The 24,510-nt window shown below is 36.1% G+C and overlaps 1 protein-coding gene across 5 annotated transcripts in view; it reads right to left on the bottom strand.

Annotated features, from left to right (window-relative positions):
• Nucleotides 1-2,757: 2,757 nt before the first annotated feature.
• LOC105255026 overlaps nt 2,758-24,510 on the bottom strand; it is a 30,490-nt gene continuing 8,737 nt past the window's right edge. For 2 of the 5 annotated variants that reach the window (XM_025415139.1, XM_025415138.1), the window contains exons 2-5: nt 7,700-9,659; nt 6,264-6,514; nt 5,064-5,486; nt 2,758-4,370 (exon numbers count right to left, since the gene is read on the bottom strand). In XM_025415139.1, coding sequence (XP_025270924.1) covers nt 3,153-4,370; nt 5,064-5,486; nt 6,264-6,514; nt 7,700-9,659 — 3,852 coding nt within the window. In that variant the 3' untranslated portion in view covers nt 2,758-3,152. Of the gene's footprint in view, nt 4,371-5,063; nt 5,487-6,263; nt 6,515-7,699; nt 9,660-10,079; nt 10,149-10,558; nt 11,228-15,230; nt 15,396-24,510 lie in introns of those variants that run through there. The other 3 variants (XM_011264068.3, XM_020028700.2, XM_011264071.3) reach the window with 3 other exon arrangements.

The following is a 24,510-nucleotide window of genomic DNA, read 5'->3' as shown; positions in this document are numbered from 1 at the left end:
TTTTCAATACCTTGCGCGCGGACGTGTCACATTTCTTTTTGCATCTTGGACGATACTCCCGCGCTTCGCCGCTTTCGCCCTTTATCTTCTCTCTCTCTCTCTTTCTTCTTTTTTTCGCTATTTTTTCTCTAGCAATTTTTACCTTTCGCTCATTTTTATTAGGCACCGATTACCGATGATGAACACAGTAAGGTATGACAGCGCGATTATGGAGCGAAAAGGAAAAAGGAAATAAAGAAGAAAAGAAGAAAAAGGATGTGTTTCGCGGAAGTTGACACGTCCGGCTTCGAGTGTCCATGTATATATGTATGTATGCACGTGTATGTGTGTGTGTGTGTGTTTGTGTGTGTTTCTGTATATTTATATATTTGTGTGGACGTGTATAAATTTAATACTATCGTCGTATCGTTTACATTCGATTATACATACATATATATATAAATATATAAATATACATATATATGTATGTATGTATTTATATGTATGTATATATAGTACTTCAATTAATCATTGACACAGCGATCAACGTCCCGGGATGCGCTAAAGAGAGGTCCGTTTCTCTCGAAATATCTTCTACGGGATGACTGATTGGTTGGATTGATTGAGGATGATGGGCGTGCAAAAGATAATAGTCGGCGCGGTGATGATGGTGATGATGTTGCGTTGTGCTCTTCGCGAGCTTTTCTCTTTCGACCGATTGGTTTCTTTGCAAGAAGCCGAGCTCAAGTTTCCGAGTTTCTTTCTTTCTCCTCAGCTTCTTTTTCTTTATATTCCTTATATTTCCTTATATTTCTTTTTACTTCGTATTTGTTAAATTTTATCCGTTCACACTTTCGAAAAAACCTTCTTTATTTAGAGAAAAGATCGCGTGATCAAAATTGTATAATTACATAGGCACCATAAAATTAATTACAAATGTTTATATATATATATATATATATATATATATATATATATATATTACATGTACATTTGTAATATTAATTACAATTGTACATGTGATGTGTATTGACAGTTTTAATGAAAAATTTCAAATCTATCGAGCGCCAAATGATAGAAATATAATTATTACATAATTGCTGTGTATATATATATATATAATTATAATTATAGAAAAATTCTTTATAAACAGATTAAACGCGTATAAGACTAACTTACTTTGATTTCTAGAGTAAATGAATTTTTTAGATCTCTTGATCGAATCATGATGATAAAATAATATTATTTACAAAAATAAAGAATTAACAATTATATACATTTTTATGTATACTCTTCATATATGTATTTGTATATATAATGCATATATAATATATATGTATATATTTTCTCTTCCTCTTCTTTTCTTATATTGCATTTAATTATAAATATAAAGAATCGCACGCGTGAAAAAAAATGCGTTTAACTAAGAAAATATTTTTCAGGCGCTCGACGCGTTTGAGATTTTCCAGATTTCCTCGCAATTAATTTACGTTGGATATTCACGAGAAAAAAAAATCGAAATCCGTACTCCGTAGTCGAGGTAATCATTAAAATACCATTCGCAGTTTCTGTATTGACGTAAAAAAAGTCTCGCGTAATTTGTTCCTGAATCCACGAACTTGATGGTGGTGACCATCGTGCCATTTTTTCCTTTCTTTTTATTATTTTTCATATGCACAAGTATCACAATCGCTCACGTTTCACGCTCGTCTACGAATATATCATGTATATACGTGTGCTTTTTTCGTTCTTACTTTGTTGTTGCGTTCGCCGAGAGGCGATCTTAGCCAAACGCAATTATCTCATTTACGTCTCGAAATATCGCTCTAGAACGATATGTTTTGCTGCTCTAACGAATTGAAAGATCCATAATTCTTATTCTGGAATGTCGTTTTTGTCAAGAGATACAACGCACTCCAGAGACTTTTAATTTTTTACAATATTTATCAACGCTAATATAGTTTGGATATAAGAAAGAATAATTAATCTACCAAATCTTAATCTAATCAAAGTTTTATTTGATAAATTTTGTTATAAAATATATTGAATAAATTATACACATTTTTTTCTCTATATATAAATATTATATAAGATTATTATATAAATGTTAATATATAAAAATATATCGAATTAATTGTATATTTAAGTAAAAAATATTATATTAAAAATATTAAACTCCTATATAAAATACGATTGAATAAATGATTTCAATATTAAAATTTAACTACATTCCAGAACGGTTCTTTCGAAATTCGAGCTAGCAGATTCGATCTAGATGGATATTAACTGTGAACCGCAACCCCCTGATTCGAGGCTAGTTTAAAAAGACCCTTCCGGTCCTACGCTTAAAAGTATTAAAGTTAGATATTATAAACTGCAACCTATAAGCTGATCCCATGTTATTTCTTGGTCACAACCTCGTTGAAATCTTTTCCCATATCATTTTGCTCACGGATCACTCTTGAAGATTCTCGACGAGAACTCGAAGCTCGAAGAATTATTTCTTTCAGAACCTTGCGAGCTCAGATTTTCGTCGTCACGTTCAATCATGTCGTCGTCGATCTATACCCGATATGAATCACTTAATTTCACAACCTGTAATCATTTCCTTAGCTTTTTAGTGCAAACAAAAATCAGTTCTCGATTGCAATAAAAATCGTTAAAGTCTCTTTAGTTTGCGAAGTCAAGCGGTTCAGGCGATATCTCGGTCCTGCAAATCGACGAGGATGTCGACGATGACGTTACGAATCTTTCCATCCCGGGCGGACGCACACGTCGTAGCCGCAAAATTCTCTAATGATTTTCCTTCCGAAATCTCTCATCAGTCTAATTCTATGGCCCCTTTCTCTTCCCTCGGAGGGCACCATTATCTTTAATGTCGCGCAAGAGGCGAACCGTTAATAAATTCCGAAAATTCTCCTCCGTTTAAATCATCCTCAAAGTCCTCGTTTTCGGAGGAATCGGGCGGAATGGACCCTCCCGAGGTGTATCAGGGTGTACCGGAGTATACGTCTGTACTTATTGAACTCCGTCATTCGGATAATTTCCTCCTGGGAAGAAGGACTCGAAGAGAAATAAATTCCTTCGAGCGCTAAAAAAATTCTTTACGTACTTCCGATGCGTATTCTATTATTCAAAAGTACCTGTTCCGCGCGAGAGAGAGTTTTTCTATCTTAAGCGGACACGGTCTCGACCATAGACTTTTTGATAATCTCGCCAAAGTTCTCGTCGCAATCCTCGGACGTGTTCTCGGGCTGTTGTTCAGCGGCGACCTGACAGGGCTCGACGACCATCTCCGCGATCTTGCCGGTCGCACCTCCATGGCCCCCGTGAGCACCATAAGTACCGTGATGCTGCTGCGGTTCGTGCATCTCGCCGTAGTACGAGTACCTGCCGCTGAGCAGCTCCGAGAACGGCTCGAGCTTGCCCTGCATCTGCTGCACCACCGTCGTCGCGTTCATCGGCTGTACCGAATTAGTGAGATTCGTGTACTGCGCTGTACTCGTAGCCTCGTCCTGCGCGAATACCGTCGTGTCGTAGGATGAGTGTTGTTGCTGCTGCTGCTGCTGCTGCTGCTGCTGTTGCTGACCTGGTGGCGGTGGTGCCGGCACTTGATGGAGCTGCGCGCTACAATTACTCTGGAGGGCGGCGTTCGCGGCATCCTGGGTGCCTCCGTAAGGGCCGTAGTGCGCGAACGCGGTCGGATTAGGCGACGATTGGAATTGCGGCGGTGGGGGCGGCTGGAATTGCGAGACCCGCGACGTGGACGGCAGATTCGCGTACGGCGAATTCACGTAATCCTGGTACGAGGATTGCTGGAAGCTCATGCCACCGCCGGCGCCGCCCGCGCCTCCGTTTTGCGCGCCTGCCGAGAAGCTCTGGAAGGCCTGGCCCCCGAATTCGGGATGCAGCTTCCGCTGTGCCGCGACCGATTGGCTACCGTCCACCGTGTCCTCGCTCGCGTAACAATCGTCTCTAATCGCGTACAGGTCTAAACTGTCCTCCCTGGTGCCAGGCACTTCCGGCTGGCAGCCTGCCGTCACCACGCCACCCTCGTGGCCCGTCTCGTAGTGCAAGGTCGTGAATCCGCCCCCGCCCCCGGAACCCGGGATCGCGCACGCGTCGCCGCTCCTGCCGGCAATCTCCATCCCTAGGGAATCGATGTCTCTCAGAGAACCGCCGTTACCCCTGCCGCTCTGCCTCTGATTGTCCGCGACCTGATCCGTGTGCTCGCCGCCGCCTTCCTCCTCGCGTTGCTTCTTCTCCAGCTCGAGTCGCATCAGCGTGTGAATAAAGTGCGTTCGCACACGTACCGGATTAAATTCGATTCTGCCTGAGCTGTTTGCGCAACCGTCTCGCGTGCAGCCGCAAGGGAAACCTGGCCGGTCCACCTAAAAGTCGAATTCCATGAAAAATCATATATTGGTATTTAAGAGGACTCGGAAAGTGTAAAGATAATTTGAATATTATATTAAAGATTTTTAATATACTCTATACGTGTTTTTTTTAATTGATTCGATAAATTAATCGACATTTAGATGTCTTTTCGTTTAAAAATTCGTTTTTAAATATAAAGATTAATAAAGATTATTCTTGATTATTTTTAATCTACTCTTAAGCTCTTTTGAATAATGTCCTTTGTTAATTTTCATGTTGGGAAAACATCGATTCGATTTAACTTATTAATCCCCAGCTTTCTCATTGTCAGTAAAACTAATCTCAACTGAATGTGTTAATAAATGGAAAGATTGATCACCGGAGAAATGGTTTCTTATAAGAATTTTAAAAGATTAAATCTAAGTTACACATAAAATATTAATCTCAAAGCAGGAAAAATTAAATTTCCACTCCTTTAGAATTTTTAAAAAAGTAGGTCAGATCCTCCCTCTCTTCTCTATTTAATTTTTCACTTCGCATCCATTCAGGATCACAATTTCTTAAATTTTACACAGATCCGACAGGATCTGTTTTTAAAATAATCAAAATAAAAAAATAATAAAATATCAAAATAAAAAAGAATAAAGAACGACTATCGTATTCTTTAATCGCATTAAGATTCATTCTAATTGTCTCCGGCGACTTACTTGACACTTGACATTGGCTCTGCTGCAAGGACAGCTTTCAGGATCGCAATATCCTTTGCAGCCGCATCCGCAGTGCTCTCTGCTAGCCCGTATATCGCGACACTCGTCCTTCTCGACGGCATCTATCCTCCGGACTCCGGCATTCCTCAGCATCACCCGGCGCTGCCACGTCGGCACCGGTTGCAAGAAGTAGTAACTGTCGATGTCGAGCTCCTCGGTGTCGCTGGGTTCCTCGTCCGTATCGTCGCTCGGATCCTCCGAGCTCGATGCCGTCTCGGTCACGCAGCTGGTCGCGCAGTTGCGCTCCGAGCGCAGCTGCGCGAGATGCGCGCGATGGATTCGCCTCTGCTCAGCCGCGTGTTCCGACAACGAAAATCTCTCGGCGTGTGTGTGCGTGGCGCTCATGCCCAGGGTGCTGCCGCCCTAAAATGAAGAAAAATCGATTGCGGGAATTGTTGGAAATATTTTTTAATTTTTAATTTTTCAATTTCCTAAATATTTTTCCTCCTTCGATATTTTTTAACGCACTTTGCGACTGGTTTTATCTCTATTAGTGGAAAGGTTTCTTTAAGGGAATTTATTTTCTTTTATCTTTTGATAATAATAAACGCATAAATGGAACGTGACTTCAATGAAATATTAATATTAAAATATAAATAAAATAAATACACTATTAGTAATAAAATGAATAGTATCATGGTTATGTCATATCGGTGAGAAAGTCTGTTCGTTTACTTTTATACAGCTAACGGAATCCCTTATGGCTGAAATCAATAAAAGACACCATAGCACGATGCTATAAAATTTTATTATGAAGCGATAGTACACAAAAAAGTAAAATGATGTCTTATACGAATTCAATGGTGAACATTATGTTATGATTGAATGGTATTATAAATGATGTTGAAGGGGGAAATTCAAAGAGACGTCTTGCATGAAAGCGATTGGAAGAAAAAGGGAAATTGATTTTCTGATACTTTATATAAATTCGATGGTCAATATTCCCCCAATATGGTATCTTAAAATAATATTACAAATATAACAATATATTTCTTTATTATAAGAAGCTTTAAGCTTTTTGCTAATTATTTTCCTGAATACAAATAAAATCTTTCGATTTGAAAAAATGAAGAGAAGACACGCAATAAAATTGCTATTCAAGAGTTAAAGAAAACGAGAGAGAACAGTTTTAGGACTCACTTGGGAAGGTACGCAGGTGAAGCCCTGCGTCCTGGGGAAGTAATAGACTGTCACTGCATCGAACTGAATGTTGCGCTTCTTTTTCACGGGCTCATCGGGGTTGCTTCGCGACTCATCGCCCTCCATGCAGTCGGTCAACCTGCGCTTCAAATTGCTCTTGGGCGGAAGTGTCCGGAAGCTTGTTAGGGGTGCCTGGCCCGGGGTCTCAGACGTGCTCGAAGACGGCGCGAAGCCATCTAGTTGGTTCACGCCTGAAAGAAATATTTCGCGTCATGTATGAAAAATTGTATGTATATGAAATTTTGTCTCATAGTCGCCGACACGATTTTTGCACTGTATTCATCATAAAAAAAAATATCGCAACTTCTTTCCGTCTACGACGATACATGACGTGTAAATGTCGTAAAATTTCAAAAACAAAATTCTTGTCAACGACAAATTTTTCCAGGACGATAATAGTATTTTATTAATGATAAAAATATGTGTAAAATAGATTCTTACTAAAGAAATATTAATTTGAGAGTCGAATAGATCGACTGACATTTTCAACGAAAAAAATTCACATTAATTTCTTCATAAATTTTCTTCATAAATTTACGTTTTACGCTGCTTTTGGAACACCCGGTGTGTGTCGCGTGTTGACAATCGATGCAAGGCTTATCGAGTTGCGCGCTCCTCACTCGCTCGCTGGATATCTTCGACCGGCGCAACTGTGAGATTAGACTGGCAAGAAGAATTCTTGTTAAATTTAAAACTTTTGCAAGCATAAAAGCTTTCAAGAGAATTTTTAAAACGATCTCATTTTTAAGATGATTATTTCTGAATTTTTCAATCTAATGGTGACCTTTTCAATTTAAATTAAAAGATCGTAGCAATTGAAAATAATCATTTTATACAATTTTCACCGATATGGGTTTTGCAGAGAAAGACTAAATAAACAAAATATTCTCCTCATGCGAATAACAATGCAAATGCTGAATAAATAAAATTTTAGTTAACAGTTTAACAATTGAATATAATTACAGAGTAAAACAGAGAATCTTTTGTGAAAAGGAAGTAAATAAAATATTATTCATACATATACACAGAATAACAGTTCAAATACTGAATAAATAAAATACTGAATAATACTTTCAAAATTAAACGCAGAATAACATCTGATGCGGCATCTCATAATCAAATAAATTTAAAAAATAATGAATAAAAGGATACATAATACAAATCAAAATTGAATCAATTTTAAAGCGTTTGAAAACCAAATGCGAGAGTGACTGAATATGATAATTTGTATTCAATTTGTTATTCAAACGATTAATTCTAATTTAAATTAATAATTTATTAATTAAATTTTAAACATAGTTATTGAAACCAAATGATAAGAAATCTTAAAAATTTAGAAAATAAAAAAAATGTTTAAGGAAAGAAACACTTCTTACCTTTCTCCTTGTCAGAGAGGATGTCGTCCGGCAGTCTGTCAAGAAAAGAGGTCTCCGAGTCGCTTTCCGGTGCGGGTGCCGGTCCAGGATCACCGGAAATCTCATTCCCTAAACCGGAATCACTCCCATCGGATCTAACTTCGTCTCTGGCACCGGTAGCCAATGTCAGGCTCTCGGCAGAGTCCTCCGTGTATGCTTCCGGTCGTTCGGCCTCCAGTCTCGTCATGATCGGCGCCATCGTTTCCACGCAGCACAGCGGTCCTTCTTCGGAACAGGGCAGCTGATGGTCGGACGCCATGTCGACGTCGCGTAGTTCCCGGATGTTTGTCATGGGCGATATCTCCGAGCTGTCGGAGCCGGTCTCGGTTTCCGTCTCGGTGTCGACACCCTCGGCGCCGACGTCGACCGATGTTTCTTCCGGCGTCTCTCCTTCTTCCGGCGAGCTCGGCGTCGTCTCCAAGGAATCCAATTCGTTAAAAGCGCGATTATTCTCACCCGAAGGCGATGAGCTCGTCAGTACCACTTCCTCATCCTCCTCCAGCTTGCCTATCACTGCCACGGGCGCGAGTTCCTCTCTCTCGGGCCTTTTCGCTTCGAGTTCCTCGACGTGGGATTCTTCCTCTTGAGATTGTTCGAATTCACTTCTGATTCGCTCCAGCACAACTTTGCACTTTTTTAGTATCAGATTGCGATCTGGACTTTGACTATCTGTCAATTCGCACTTCTTTGATCTCGTCATCGGAGAGGAGTTAATTTGCAACCGTGGTTTTTTCGAACTTCTCTCCTTGGTTTTCGAAATCTCTGAAGACGAATCGCACTCTTCTTCAACGGAATCTCTTCTTCTTTTGGGACACGGAGAACTTCCCTCGATGTTCCAAGTATTCTCATTGATATTTTCATCTGTCAGTGTATCGTTTTTTGTGTCTCCCTCCTTGATGCGGTTCAGCACTACCGATAAATGTCGACAGGGACTTGATAGCGCTTCCTTCTTGGTCGGCGTGCAGGATGTGGTCTCGATAGTCGCAATTACATTCGTGTCCTTGATGTCATCCTGACTCGTTCTGTCTGAATTCTCTAGCCTAGAGGGAACCAAAGAAGTTATGTCAACGTCGAGCGTCTCCTCCTCATGATTTAACTTGCTGTTTGTGCAATCTGAGAGACTTGCGTTGATCTTAATGACCGTTTCTTCCTCGTCAACATCCCGCTTTTCACTTTGATCGATATCCTGAATTCCGGAATCGTTCTTTCCAAATGATTCTTGCGAGTTGGCATTATTCCGCGACGCTGTCTTGTCATCAACCTCGTCCCCGAAAAGGCAGGACTGCGACGACAGGAAAACCTCGCCCAAGGTTCGCTCTCGTAAACTCACTAACACTGGTGACAATCTTCTGACGTCGTTTCTCATTTGGGTCACCTCCTCTTCCGAGATCTCGACGCCAACCCTTCTGATCTCTGCGCCGATCGGCAGAAAATCGCCCCCGGACGATCTCTTCTTTTCGATTCTGTCCTCTTCATCTTTGTTCCAATTCTGAGAATCAGGCCCCTTCGAAGATTCTTCAGGTTCTTGAAGAGAATCTTTCGTCGATTCTACATCAATATCAACTTCAAAATTTTTCCCGCTTTCGCTAGTCTCCTTTTCCAACTTTCCAACTTTAAGTTCATTTTCTTTCTCTTCCTCCGATTTCCGGAGGCAAGGATAATCACTCAATTGTCTCTCTTGGGATTCTTGGTTTTCCAATCCTCTGTCCAGTTTCTCACAGATCGAATTTTCAACAGAATCTCGTGCGTTGTCCTCAATTTCTGTTGCTGGCGTCGTTGCTATTGTCATCGTCGCCATCGTCTTGCTTGGAGATAATAATACGCTTTTCGCTTCAGGCTCCACTGAGGTGGAATCCTCTTGGGCCTCAACGAGACAGTCCTGACGGGCCGAAGGCGATTCCATCTCGGGTGTTTCTTCCATCTGCAAACACCAAATTAAGCTCTTCTAAAAAATAACTCTTTTTTCCTCGTCAGATAATTAAATCCTCGAACAAATAACAGTGGCATTTTATACATAAATATTAAAAGATTACTAAAATAAAAATATAAAAATTATGTAAATTAAAATAAAAATTAAAATAAAAATAAAAATAATAAAATAATCAATAATTTTATTATTTATATATTATATAAATTATGCATATAAATAAATAAATGAGAAGATCTATTTAATAATATAATCAAGTATTAAAAATAATAAGAACAAAAAAATACATATTACAAATACAATAAAAACTTTGGAGAAAAGTGCTGTAAATGTTAAAATAAAATAAAAATATTAACATATATTTAAATAAAGTGAATAATAACAATGTAAATTTAAGACGCTAAAATAACGTACATAAAATAGAGATTAATTGGGTCGTTACGTTCACCGTGGAAACCACGGTTTCTTGTCCCTATCTTTCTTCTGGAACATAAGTGATTTCACCGTTATTATAATCAACGATCATCGCGCTCTACCATTTCCACGAAAATAACATAAGCAAGCAGGAGAGAGAGAATGGAGAAATCAATAATCCGCGCACTGATATCGCGCACCGTTGCTAGACCCAGAAGAGAACGACAGCGAAACAGAAAGGTAGAGAGGCAAACTACATCGATACGAAAAGAAAAATCAATTTCCAAAATCTTGGTCCTCGATACATTTTTCTTTTCATCTTTAAATATATACAAGATACTACAGGAGAGCCTACATATAATCTTGGTCGGAGATTATTGATTCAAAGCCGGCCGGTATGGAGGAGAAAGAGGGGGAGACGAAGGGGGGCAGCGATACTCTAACCCCACGATGGACCCCTATCAGAGCGAAGCTTTTACCTTGAAGTTGCACGATCTTTCCTCCAGCTTGGTCCAATTCTCACTCCTCGACTTCGATAAGCCGCAATCTTCGAGGGCCCGATCTGAGCTGCGGTCTCAGGGGACCTTAAGTCGTATCGCGACTCCGGCTGCCATCCTCCTGTTCTCGATGATGAGCCGCGAAACGCCGGCGATAGGTATTTCTCAACGCAGGATCAAGTGTGTCCTTGAGCGAGGAGGACAACGAGTCGCTCGACGACATTCGCGAGAAGCAAGCGAGCGATCCCAAGGACACGTCCGACCGAGAAAGAGAGAGGGATCTACCGGCGTACCGGCTTTCCCATGGAAAACGCACAGAACTAAGATTCGTCCGACATACGACTGGGATGATTTCGAGATCGATAGATCCTCGTCGAAAACGAGAAATTAAAAATACAGAGACTTGGACGTTGAGCTCGAAGAGGAAATTAACTTGAGGTAAACCAACGTGAACGTGGAGAAACAAAACTTTCTATCCGGAAGTAGAAGATCTCAGTCTGTTGACGAGCTAAGGAAGCGACTGACGCTGTTCCGGAAATGACGAAGAGGTCTACGATGAGGAGACACAAGACGAAGAGTATATCAGAGGAGCCGAATAGTAAATGTGATGGTCGTGGGAGATCGACCAGGTTGCGTGCGGCGCGTTTGACAGCTCGGAGCAGAGTGAACGGAGGCGGCGTCGGCGTCGCGCGGCGTCGTCGATGACGCCGAGCGACGCCGACGCCGCGATCTCGGATCCGCTCGAATCGACTCGACTCGGCTCGACTCGTCTCGTCGACTCGTACGTGTTGGTGGATCCATAATAAACGATACACACATATACATAATGTGCCGCGCAAAAGAATGCAGCGATTCTCAGAGCACACCCGGTAGATCATCGGGATTAGTCATCGGGGTGCGGGAACATCTCTTTGCTCTTCCATGTTTTTATGATATTTTAATTTCGTCGCATTGCGCTTTCCTTTTTATTTTAATTAAATTTGATTCTTTGTAGGGAAAGATAAAACAATGATCTTTTTTTCCCTGAAACGGTGCTCCCGTTTGAAAAGGATGATACTTTGTATTGTATTTCATAATGCGTGGAATAGCGTTTTATTTTTTAATATAAAGTAAATATCTTAACTGCATTATTCTCGACTACGACGCTGAGATGTGTACGTTGCAGATTGGCTATATTACAGTGATGACGATGATCATTCTAATTATGTCAATGATGTGATGATGCGGTGATGCATCGACGAGAACAAATAAAGTTTATTCACGAAGAAATTGCATAGAATATATAACAATCTATAATCCATTAATTGCAATAATCTGATATTAACAAAATGAATCAACAAACTTAATAACAGAAATGCATTGTTTAAACTAAAGTAAATAATCATCTACAATAATTTAGAATCAACAAGAGAAGTCTAATGATATTTAAAATAAATAATGTATTAATAAATAAATAATATAGTTAAATAAATATTTATATAAATAATATATTTCATATATAAATATAATTAATATAATTAAATAATATAAAAAACAAATAAATGTATGCGTTTTGAAATATATTTTTGTATCATAGATATTTAACTAAAACTTTTTACTTTTTACTTTTAAAATTTTTCCAAAATATAATGTTTGTGGAATAAAATAAAATATATTTAAAATATAAATACTTAATATATGATAATCTCATATAGATTCCTATATAAATAATTAATTATAGAATATAATTTCAATCAAAAGATATCGCAAATCTTAGAAATGTTTACTACTACTATTACTACTATTTTCAAAACTTTCTTATAAAGACAATTATCAAAGATAAAAGAAGACAAAATCTGAATCGCATATTGACTGTCCACGATAATGATTCACAGCAATAAATCGACTGATCTAAGTGAGATGATGACGCAAACGTTATTCAGGGGTGATGCTATTATTTTATCAATTCAAACACATGATATTCGTTATCGATCGGAGACTTCGAGATTTAGTCTGCGTAGTTCAGCTTCGAGAAGAATGTGCAAGTTGGTCCCGGGCCAACTTGATCGCGATCGATTAGTGTACTCTTCAAGGATAGCGATAGCTATCCTCTTCGAAACAGTATGCTAGAGAGAAAATGTGTAATAAATGCAACGTATGGAGGATAGACCAACGTTCTCTCGTTGAAGATTGGATGATGTAAAATTGACTTGAGATTAATTGAAAAACAATATTTCATCTTGGGGAATAAATAGACATTACTACTACTACTACTACTACTACTACTACGACTACTACTACTACTATTATTATTACTCTTCTTGAGAATATTTCTAGATTCTAAATAATACCGGTACCGGAATTGACAAGGTATTGTGACGCTTGTCTTTCTTTCTCCATCTGTCTCTTTCTCTTTAATCTATATTTTTCCTTTTTGTCCAACGCATAGTCGCACATGTACACATACGTATGTGTACGTTTGAGCGGTTCTCTCACCAACGGTTCAACGAACGAAAGAGCGCAGCGCTTGCGCGCGACAAGCGCCGTAATTGTCGCTACGCTGTGCGATACTAGAAGGAGAGTAGAGTTCCTTCCCTTAGAATTTTAACAGAGGACAGGATCTCCCTAAAGAGACAACAGTTCCATGTCTCATCTTCGACGAAAATGAAGAATTTTGGTGTAACACCTATAGTCAAAGGTTAGCAGGGATTATTGATCGGCGTTCGCGCGGGTATTGATCCGCTCTGTTGCTGCAAAGTTACTCCGATGCTAAATGCGTGTGACTGTTTAACGTTGAATTTACTGACATTCAATTTCGCTCAACACGTTAAATCGGTGAAATATGCATTTTTCTTTTAAATAACGAGAATCGGATAGCATGTAAAGGGCTTGGAAGGTTTCTCTTGGAATTTTAAGCAGCTCGAAGATATGATATCTTGAGATATAGATTGGTCCATTGTTTTTGTCTTTGAAAAGATAATAAAAGAATTTGAATAAATAACGTAGGGAATTTTTTTAAGATTGCTGAGTCGTTATTAATATGGAGTCATTTTCGACGCGTTTACATCTAAATGATTATCTTATTCTGAATTTAATTATTTGATGCAAAAGGTGCGTTTAAGGACAAAAGGATAAGAATCGAATAACAGCTGCGGAATTAAAAGAAGCATATCTTAAGATATGCTAAATTTCCAGGAGAAATTTAGCATATAAAAATTTCCAGTATTTTTGTAAAAATAATAAATCTTAATATATATTACAAAGTAGAGAATTTGTGCCATTATTGATTGGCATGAGTATTGATTTGCCATAAGCGTAAAGTTAAGCTGTGATAGATTTTAGAAGCTAAATGTGACCATCTAATTTTGAGTTTCATTTTATTGGACGTACATATGTGAAAGATATATTCAATTTACAGGATGACAAGGACTAAATAATAGAAAGTAGAAAAAATCCTGCCTTTTCCTCGAATTTTCACGCAGCTATTTCAAAAATAGAATACACATTCAGAGCACGTTTGTGCGGCAATAAAAAAATCATGGAAGAGAATTTAATGGAGGAAACATAAAAAATATCTCGCTACTTTTGCATCTTCGAGTAACCGCGTTTAGAAATAAATCGCGTTGAGGAGACTAGTCGTTGGTAACTTGACGCTTCATCTAATTGAATTGAATAGAACGAGCAGTCACGATGTATACTTGGTAGAACGCTATTCGGCTCTGCTTCTGTTTATCTCCCGCACACCATCTTGCAGCGCCGTCTTGGCTGCCCAATATTAATTGCTTTCTATTTAAAGACAATCAAGAGCGCAGAATTGAAATCGTGCGCGATCGTGATCTCTCTCTTTCTCTCTTTCTCTCTTTTAGCGTATTGCATTAATTTACACTTGTGTAGAATCACGTTCGTGTGATGCTATCTTTCGAGATTTTTCATCACTTGCCACAGTATTATAAAACGCTATCGCATCTATCCGCTCTAAATTGTTACGCTAATATATTAATAAATTTATAATAATTAATTTGAAATAATTAATATATTATTAATAGCATCGTATATATATAAATTAATTTTAAAAAATTTGAAATAATCAAGATCATTAGTTTTAAAATAAAAATAAAGTTCTTTCAAGAAATGAAATTTAAAATAAAATTTTCTTTAAATGTGACATAATAAATTATTTAATGTATAATTTAATATATTATTAAATTATTATATATTAATTTATTATATATAAATTATTATATATTAATTTAATATGTTATTCAATACATAATTTAGTTAAATATGTGAAATATAATAATTTATTTAAGTGATATTACAAAAGTTATTTTATTATATATAATAATATTATATTTATTATATTTAACTTGTAAATAATTTAATATAATTTAATAATATAATTTAAATTTTGTAAATAAAAATAGTTATTTAAAAATTTAGACTGTTGCGAAATAAGGAATAACTTGACGTAATCCTGATACATCATATTGGTAAAAGGATATTGGTAACATAAAAAAAACTTGGTTTTCATATTCTTGAAACGTAAGACATTCGAAAGCCATTACTTTTCCAGATTCGAATCGATCGATCGATTTTCCAGAAAGAATTTGAATTTTTGATGCTCTCTAAAATTCGATCGTAACCACGTTCGATCATCATCTAATGTTATACTAACACGTTTATGTCGCTCTTGTTCCCGGAATCTTCCGCAAGAGAGAAAGGGGATGGGAAGAGGGCCAGTCCGGAGATGCCGAAGATGGGGAGGGTGGTACATTCCATAGCTTCCAGGGAGGCCACCAGAAGCGGAGGTGGCTCCGTATTATGTCCCGTTCCCTCGCTCTTATTATGCCAAAGCAACCCACACTGTTTTGTGTGCATGTATTTCTCCGTGTGTTAGTAAGGCCCACATATTGCCGGTTGTTCGTTACTCTCCTTCGTTGTGAACACCAACTGGCTGGCTGGCACGCGGCGCGCACGACGTGTATATTGTACTACTACAGGGTGTTCCGACAGAAATCTGTTGGATCCCGAGAAATCCGTAATGGAATAAATAGATTATACAAATTATTTTTTCACTTCTATAATTTTATTTGTTTAATTTAATTTAATTTAATTTAATTTTTTAAATTTAAAACCCACTTATATTTACAATGTTTTTCTAAAGAAAAATCAATATCGAATAAAAAATTTTTAAATGAAAGAAACTAGAGAAAAATGATTCTTCATTTGTATACTTGATCAAGTAATAAATGTTAATTTGACAAGACATTACTCATAATTCCTAATAAAGAAAGAGAAGAGTTTAAAAAATATAGATAAATAGACAAGAAAATTTTTTTTAATTGTGTGGAAGAAGATATGTTGGACATTGAAAATAATAACATAAAAAAAAAAATTATTTAATGGAGAACGGAGTATAAAATAAAGATGCATTAATTCTGTTTGTCAAATTTTTCAATTCAATTTGTAAGAGACGACTCTATTAAAAGTTAAAAAGAAGTATCTCTCAAAAGTGTTCGAGAGATTTCAGACTCGCGAATTTAAAAACTCTATCTTCCTCTCTTATAGAGATTCCGTCCTCTCAGAAAAAACCTGAGAACGAAAACATACACACGGTGCATATAAAAAGATAATGCATTAAGAACGCATGCGGAAGAGGAGGAGCGAAACATAATTAAAAACGGCGAGAAGCGGAGAAAGGGGAAGAGAAAGCTTTCTCAATACATAGAAAGCGTCGTACGTAATATCGTGCCGTCTGCCAGTGTCGTAAAACCGCTTTGATGTCAGCCCTCTCTCTCTCTTCCTTTCTCTCTCTCGCCCCTTCGCCCATCCGTAGCATTTTTATCTCCTTTCCCTACATACGAGCCACCCTTTCGCTTCTACCTCGGCTCTTTTTTTCTCAACTTTTGCGGAAACCGAAGCGCAATGGAGCCCGAGGTTCTCTCTTTCCTACGAAAATCCGTATCAAGCTCCGATCAAACCTTCGTACGTATATCTTTCGCCACCTCCTCTCCCTTTCATGACTCCATTCGCCCGATGAAAGGGGTGAGCGTTAGGGGGCGGCCCTTAATATCGTCGCTGCATGTGGCCGGTGTTTTCTAAGCAGCTGTCGATGAATATAAGATGTGTGAAAACAAGCGCTCAAATAAGGATTCAGGCGTGTTAATCTACTTGAATTTCCAAATATATATTAGTTTGCTCGTTGTCAATATTTTTATAATTTTAATTATAAAATAAAAATTCTAATTTCCAAAAAAAGATTTCAATAATTAATGTTATTAATATAAAATTTTTCAAGCATTTAATATTTAATTTTATAGTTAATGCGAGGAGTGATTCTTCTTCGTTAAACTTATAAAGTGAATTTCACTTGATTGAAATTTTAATTTGGCGGTAAGTAGTTTGAAGAGATATCTCATGATAACGTTATGAGGCAATTAGTAACGAAATCCCAGCTGCCAAGGAAAGTGTCAGAACTTAATCTTAATTATTGACACATATCGATTGAGACTTATCGAACCATGTACGATCGGTTGCGACTATGTATTTTCGCATTGACGTGCAGAATTGCGTCTGATAGATAGGATAAAATTCTTTATACATACGTGAAAGAATGTATTCATTCTTTTTAATTGCAAATTTATAGAGTTTTACTCGGCTTAAAAATATTTGCGGCTGAATTGAAAGCAACATGCTTGACATACTCATTTTTTTTGGTTATTTATTTTGCTTTTTAATTAATTTTGCCCTACATTTATTAATTTAATAATTATTTATTTTAATAATTATTTATTTTTTACATTAATATCTGTTTTGCTCTTCATTATTTTTAATAATAGAACAAAATTTTTGCTATTTTAAAAATATAAAATTAATATACTATTTTTATAAATAGCAACATGCTTGACATATTCATTTTTTTCGTTTATTTATTTTGTTTTTTAATTAATTTTGCCCCACATTTATTAATTTGATAATTATTTACTTTTTACATTAATATCTGCTTTGCTCTTAATTATTTTTAATTATTTTTAATAATAGAACAAAATGTTTGCTATTTTAAAAATATAAAATTAATATACTATTTAAAAAAATAATATTTGGTTTAAGAATCATTTTATTAGTATTCATTATTATGTATATTTGTCGCAAATAAGATTCACGTTTTCCACTTAATCATATGTCAAACGTTAAGCAAATTTCCACGAGTAACTTTCGAAAAATTCTGATTGCATAATAAGCACTCTTGCAGTCAAATTCCGTTCCGTAGAAGGAAAGTAAATCAGAAATTCCGCAGGTAAGAATGACGAGAAATCTGCTCTTCTACTCCCTAACAAGAAAGCAACGACGAGCGACCGGAGTCGGGGAGATAGATGAGAGAACGGGGGGAAGAATGACGAGGGAAAAAAAAGAAAAGAGAGATCGTGGGACTATTCGCGACAAACTGCGGATATTTCGCGGAGGGAGAAGGGGTGCGAAGGAGACAGACAAACGGAGAGGGTGCGCTGCGGGGGTGTATATTGAGGCTTGTAAATGCGGGGGATGGGCGGGTTGGGAGGGTGGTTCCACCTACCTCCGGCCGAATCGATCCCACCGCAGTGTAGCGCTATAGCAGCCCACGTGCATACATACCATGGGCCTTCTGCCTCCATAATGTTATAGCGTTTCAGTGCCGTAACAATCGCCAGGACGACGATGACGACAATGACTACGTAACGCCAGCTGGACGCTATTAAGAGGCTGTTTAACGCTCCCGTTCATAGACCGACGTTTAGTGATCTTTAAAGGTTTAAAATTGATAACTTTAGGATCTGCAAGCGCTTGAATTTTAAAATCGGATATTTGAGTTTCTTTTGAAATTGGAAATTTGAGGCTCCTGAAATTGGGAATTTTTTAAACTCTTTGCGTTTTCTATGATTTAAGCGGTTTAGCAGCTTTGAAATTATTCTATTATCATTCAAATTATTATTATTATTTTGAAATTATTCTATTATTATCTCAAGATTTTTAATTTTGAAAGATTGCCGAATTTTTGAACTTAAATAATTTGGAAATTCTAGAAGTTTTAGAGAAAATTTGTGGATTTTTTAAAATTTTATCTTTTGATCTTCGAGCAGATGACTTTAACGTACGCTCGAATTTTAGAATCCTTGAATTTTCGGGTCTAGAATTCCGGAATGCTTGAGGACTTCTCGAGTTTGAGATTTCAAAATCGTTGAATTTTCGAATCCAGCCGGTTGTTGCGGATTCGAATGACACACGGTATCCTCGTGCACTGATTGCATGTCCAATACGAGGACTACCGACGCGCTCATTCAATTCGCGGTCCAGGCGCGGAATGCAACCAACGACGTTGACGCTGCTGCACGGGGGTGAAGGGGAAGAGATGTGTAGTAATGGAGCTGGAGAGAGAAATGTGGGAAGATAACGGGCGAGGAGGTATTATTACGTGTGTCACGGTACCACAATCTACTAGCTCGTAGCTTCGCGCAAGAGTACAACGTACTCCCTCGCGCGAATTCGCTCGATTCCACGTTCTCTCCAGGATCTCAGAATTTCAGAATATATTTAATTCATATATCTGAGATCAAATTGAAACCTTTAATGAGAGAATTCGTCAATTTTCGACTTCAAGATCTCTCCTCTTTCTTCAAATGGAGATATTTATTTACTTATTCTTTTTTATAAAAAGAAATCTAATTAAGACATTTATCAATTTTTGAATTTATTATTTGCGAGAATCTTCGAAGCTTTACTCTTTTATAACTTTTTAACAAAAATTTCGAAATCTATGAATTGGAAGAGATTATTCAGATTTATGTTCTAAGATTTTTCTCCTCGCTACTTCGATCTCTGAATTCGAGATTTTTAAATGTTAGATTCAGAATCGTTGTGAAAAATTTTGGAATGCATAATATTACTTAATTTTTAGGTTTTAAAGATTTTGTTATATATTTTCCCAAATTTTTGGGAATAATATATTCAATTTTTTTTATATTTCAAGTAGTTCAAGACATTGCGAAAGAGAAAAATAAAATAATTTAAATAAAAGATACTATTTTAATTTCAGAATTTTTTTAATATCTCGAAATTTGAGAAGAAAGAGGAAAATAGTCTAAATTATTGGAAATTTAAGACATTAAACTTTACATTGTGATATCTACAATTTCTCAAAGTAATTCGAGCAACATAAGAGTTAAGGCGAAAATAAAAACAGCTTGAAGCTATAGTGACTTTAATTTTAGAATGAAAAAATTTCTAATTCCGCGGCTCTTCTTTTTCGAAGTCAAAATAGCTCGAGCACACAGTTGCGGTCAGATGGTTAAGGAGAAAAGGAAAGCAGCGAAAGATCCTAGCGAGGTACAGGCAGGCCACGAGACGAACTCCTGCTTAACGGGATTGTAATAGCGAGGTCAGACGAGCCTCCTCACTTCCACGGTCACTGTCTTCCTTTCGTCTTTGCGATAACGGGCCTAAGTTGCAATTGACAGTCTCTCCAAATATAATTGGAATGTAAATTAATTTTCTCTAATAATAAGAAACGTAAAATTAAAATTAAAATAATTATTACTCCGAAACTAATCATTCCTTATTGTACTTTTATATATACTTTTAAAATAGTATTTTATATTTATATTTTGTATGCTCATTTTTTCTTGTACATACATTATTACAAACTCTAATTAAAATCTTTTATTTTAAATAATTTGTCCGAAATAATCGATTAATTTTGTTTTAATTTAATTTTTTTTTATTTGTAGGAAATTAAGTTGAAATCGGGAAAGAGATCGATTTGTCAAATATTCCGTGACTTAATGCGCGGAATCTTTATAAACGTAACATGGTTTGGACTGCTCGTTAGATATATCGTGCTTTGAAATGCACCGGGCCGCGTATTTGACGTCAGCATGACGTCGCTTGAAAATTCCACGGCGTTTCGTCACATGCACCACCCCCGCGCATGCATCCGCTCACAAGTAGTACGATGCGCGTACACAACACACCTGCACGTTACGTGGACACGTCGTCGTTGTGACGTCGACATATCATATGGAAGGATAGTAGTACTCTTTCAAGAATCTACTCTTGACGCTTTCACAGAACTATTTATGATGCGAACGAAAGCAAGATTAATCAATAAATCATTTACATTTTGAGATAAAAAGATGGTGAATGAATTACATCACTAATATACTTATTAAAATCTTGCTTTTTTTCTTATAGTTATATTTTCAATAAATATATTTTTGGACTTTTTTCTTTAACAATATTAATCATAATTTCCGGAGATTTTTAAATATATTTTGCAAATATATTTTTTTATGAGATTTTTCTCAGGAAAGATATTTAATATATTTATAATAAATATATAATAAATATATAATAAAAATAACATACAAAATAATAAATAAAATATCTAATTATTAATTGAAATAAATTATTTTAATATTATTGAAAATAAGAGTTATCAGATATTTTAAAACCAAGAGTCTAAAGAGTCTGAAGAATCTGAAGAGTCTGAAGAGTCTGAAGATTTGAAGACTTGAAGAGTCTTGAACGAATTTGACGCATTTTATTGTTTTTTTTTTATTTCACACGTCGATGTATTATGTTACATTGAAAAGTGCAGATCAGCGCACGAAATGTCTATTTATTCATGACGTACGAGATTCTCAAGGAGAACGAGGGCTGACCCACATTTCCCACCGACCGAGCGACCTCCGTAGGTGGTGGTATAAGCGGACACGACGGCCGCATTATCCTTCGGCCGTCTTATGCGAGGATTTGAAATTCTGAATGAAAAATATCCTCTTGTTTCTCCTGAACATTTCGCGTATAATATCGAGTTTAAGAGAAATACTGATTCTCGCTGTCAAACTACCGAATGAATCAAAGAGTCAAAGTTACGTCTATATAATTTTATTTCTGTTGTCTTTCTTTATAAGTATTCTTTTTATTAATAAGCAAATCATTTTTAAAAAGGAAATATAATTTCGTGAAATAAAAAATGTATAGGAAGAGATTTATAAAATTAAAAGAAAAAAAATTATATTCATAATTGAGAAAAATAGATAAAACTTTTTAATTTATTGCTGGGTATGAATTAATTCAATTTCGACGCAAAAAGAATAAATGAACCGAACGCGAAATGATTCGATCGAGAGGGATGATTTTAAGATGTTTGGCCGATTGTTCGATCAACGAATCAATTATGATTGACTATGTTTGTCGGCGCATTTTCTTGGATGTGAAAGTTCGCAGTCCCAGGATGACCGGTAAGGTAAAACACAAGTAGAACGAACGGCATCGGCAGTTGCACAAAATTATCCTGAGATTGCCGGCTCGGTTCGGCTCGGCTCGGTTCGCCGTGCCGAGTTGCGAAAGTTTCGCAACACGGCCATTGTTAGAAGGAACGATGTCGAAACCGTATCAATTTTAGAGGCAACGAGGTCAGAGCGCAGAAGGAGTATTTTGTCAGCGTACGATCTTTGAAAAAGCGCAGAGAAATTGGGATTTCAAACATGACAAAATTCTATAATATCGAGCTTGAAACTCGGCAAAATTCGCTGAACTGCGAATGGAATTGTTTTCTATAAAGATAAATTAACGAGGAATCGGAAAATACGAGTTATATAGTTTATTTCGTCAATACGAGAAAAAAAATCTATTAAATTTAAATTGTAAATTTAAATTTAATCCATTTAATTTAATCGAAAAAAAAAAACATATATGCATATTTTTAATTTTCATTTAATTCAAGTTATTAATTCAAGCGTTAATTTATTTTTAAATAACATTAAACAATATTCACCAATATTACTTAAAGCAAAAAATACATATTTTTCGCGGATATCTAATCCTAAAAATTGTATTACATGATTCTAGCATGATGCGAAATTTTTATTTACTAGTAATTGAAAAACGTTAGCATTTAAAAATGGAAGAATTCTAGAATATTAAAATCAGCTTTAAAATTCTGAAAGTTGAAATTAGATCTTGAACATCCTAGATTGCGAATATTTTGAGTCCACGGTCTGACTACTGACTGTTTGAAACTACTGAAAATCATATAGTATTTATCATGTTATTTTAATTATTATTCTTACATGATAATTCTAATAATTTAAGATAATACAGTATTTTAATGCACTGTAATTATATATATATGTATATACATATAACGAATGCTATGTGTTTCTATATATTACTTGTCTCCTTAAATCTCAAATCTTCGAGAAAATTTCTCATTATCATTTCCTATGAAAAATGGTAAAAGCGAGCCTCCAAATAGTCAACTTGCATTTTTTCTTGATAATTTTCGGTAATAAATCAATATTACACAGTGCATAGATGCGCTTTGAGAGCTATGAGAACAGCAGGAACGGGAAGGGGGGTTGGTAGAGAGTTGAACGCGGGGATGGATCGAGGGTTCAAGAGGCGTCCCGACGTTGCGCGTCAATAGCATGTCCCAGAGGCGGACGTCACCACGTGTAAAGCTGTCGGGGTAACTCGAGAAGCGGGGTGAGAGGCGACAGACTCCATTTCCCCTGTAACTGACCATTCCTAATTTCAAGTCCTCTCGAGAGGATATCGCGATGTACCGAAGAGAAAGGCGTTGACGCGGCGAAAGATAAAATTGATTAGATAAGAAGTATAATTATAATATTATGCGTTATTCATAATATCATAGTTTTTATAAAGATAAATATTTTAATCAACAAGAATGCTTACTCTTTTTATATCTAATTTATTATTGAATTATTTCTAAAAAATTTCGCTTATATTAATAAATTTACATTATATTCACGATAAAATATATATAAAATGATAAATTACCTAAAATAACCAAAAATATAAAATTTATTATTAAAATTTTATTATTGAATTATTTCTAAAAAATTTCGTTTATATTAATAAATTTACATTATATCACGATAAAATATATATAAAATGATAAACTACCTAAAATAATCAAAAATATAAAATATCTAAAAATTGCTCTTTTTTATATAAAGAAAATATGATAAAGTAAAAAATAAAATATATTAAATTTAATTCCAGAAAATGTCACGCGTTAACAATGCATTATGAATATTTCAACAGAGGACTATAGATTGTTATTAATTTTATATAACATTTCAATAAATTTTAAACAAGTACTCACCGTACCAAATAGGGAAAAAAGATAATTTTTTTTTCGAAAATAAAGAGAGCACTTTCATTGCTCGATTTGACAGTTCCATAATCTCTCGCAACCGCAGGAAGGTTGACCTGCAACCGCGGGGTCAGCAGCGTTAGTCAACGATGTACGTGTATACAATGCGTTCATATGCTCCCGCAAGGGACTGCCGAAATAAATGCTTGTAAACAAACGCTTCTTCCACGTGCCACCCCGGTCGTCGCTGTGACGCTCTCAAAACAACGTGCGTGACGTCCATTCAAGAATTTCCACGCGGATTGCGAAAGCGAATTGCGCGAAGTACATTGAAAGTTTCAAGAGTTTTCTTTTTTTATTCTTTGCATGAGAAAATTTTTATGATTGTAAAAAATTGGCAAGAGATCGACATTCGAGATCGCTATTCGAAATAATGAAAAAGATTTTTTGTGAGAAAGATTAAAATATAATTTTAATTTCTTTCTCTCAATAGATACAATATTTTAGAAAATAGATTATGCGAAAAAATAGTTTGGGAAATAATTAATCTTATTGTGAAATTCGTCTGAATTAAATACAAACGTTCTATAAAATGCACATTCCAACTTATTAATGTATCTGAATTTAAAAGATTTTTTCCTGCGGAGAAATAACTTGAACCATATGATTTTTTCGTTCTAAATAATAAAAGAACTATCATTTTAAATTTTAAACTAAGGGAAGAAATATACGATAGATATCTTGGTGCATTTAAATCTGTAAGCGAATAAAAACTGTACATTTCTCTTTTCATTTTTCT

This window comes from Camponotus floridanus, unplaced genomic scaffold, assembly GCF_003227725.1.
Source record: "Camponotus floridanus strain SB8 unplaced genomic scaffold, Cflo_v7.5 scaffold99, whole genome shotgun sequence".
In the NCBI taxonomy this organism is placed as follows: Eukaryota; Metazoa; Arthropoda; class Insecta; order Hymenoptera; family Formicidae; genus Camponotus; species Camponotus floridanus.
The sequence above is the reverse complement of the archived record's forward strand: the minus strand, read 5'-3'. Positions and strand labels throughout refer to the sequence as shown.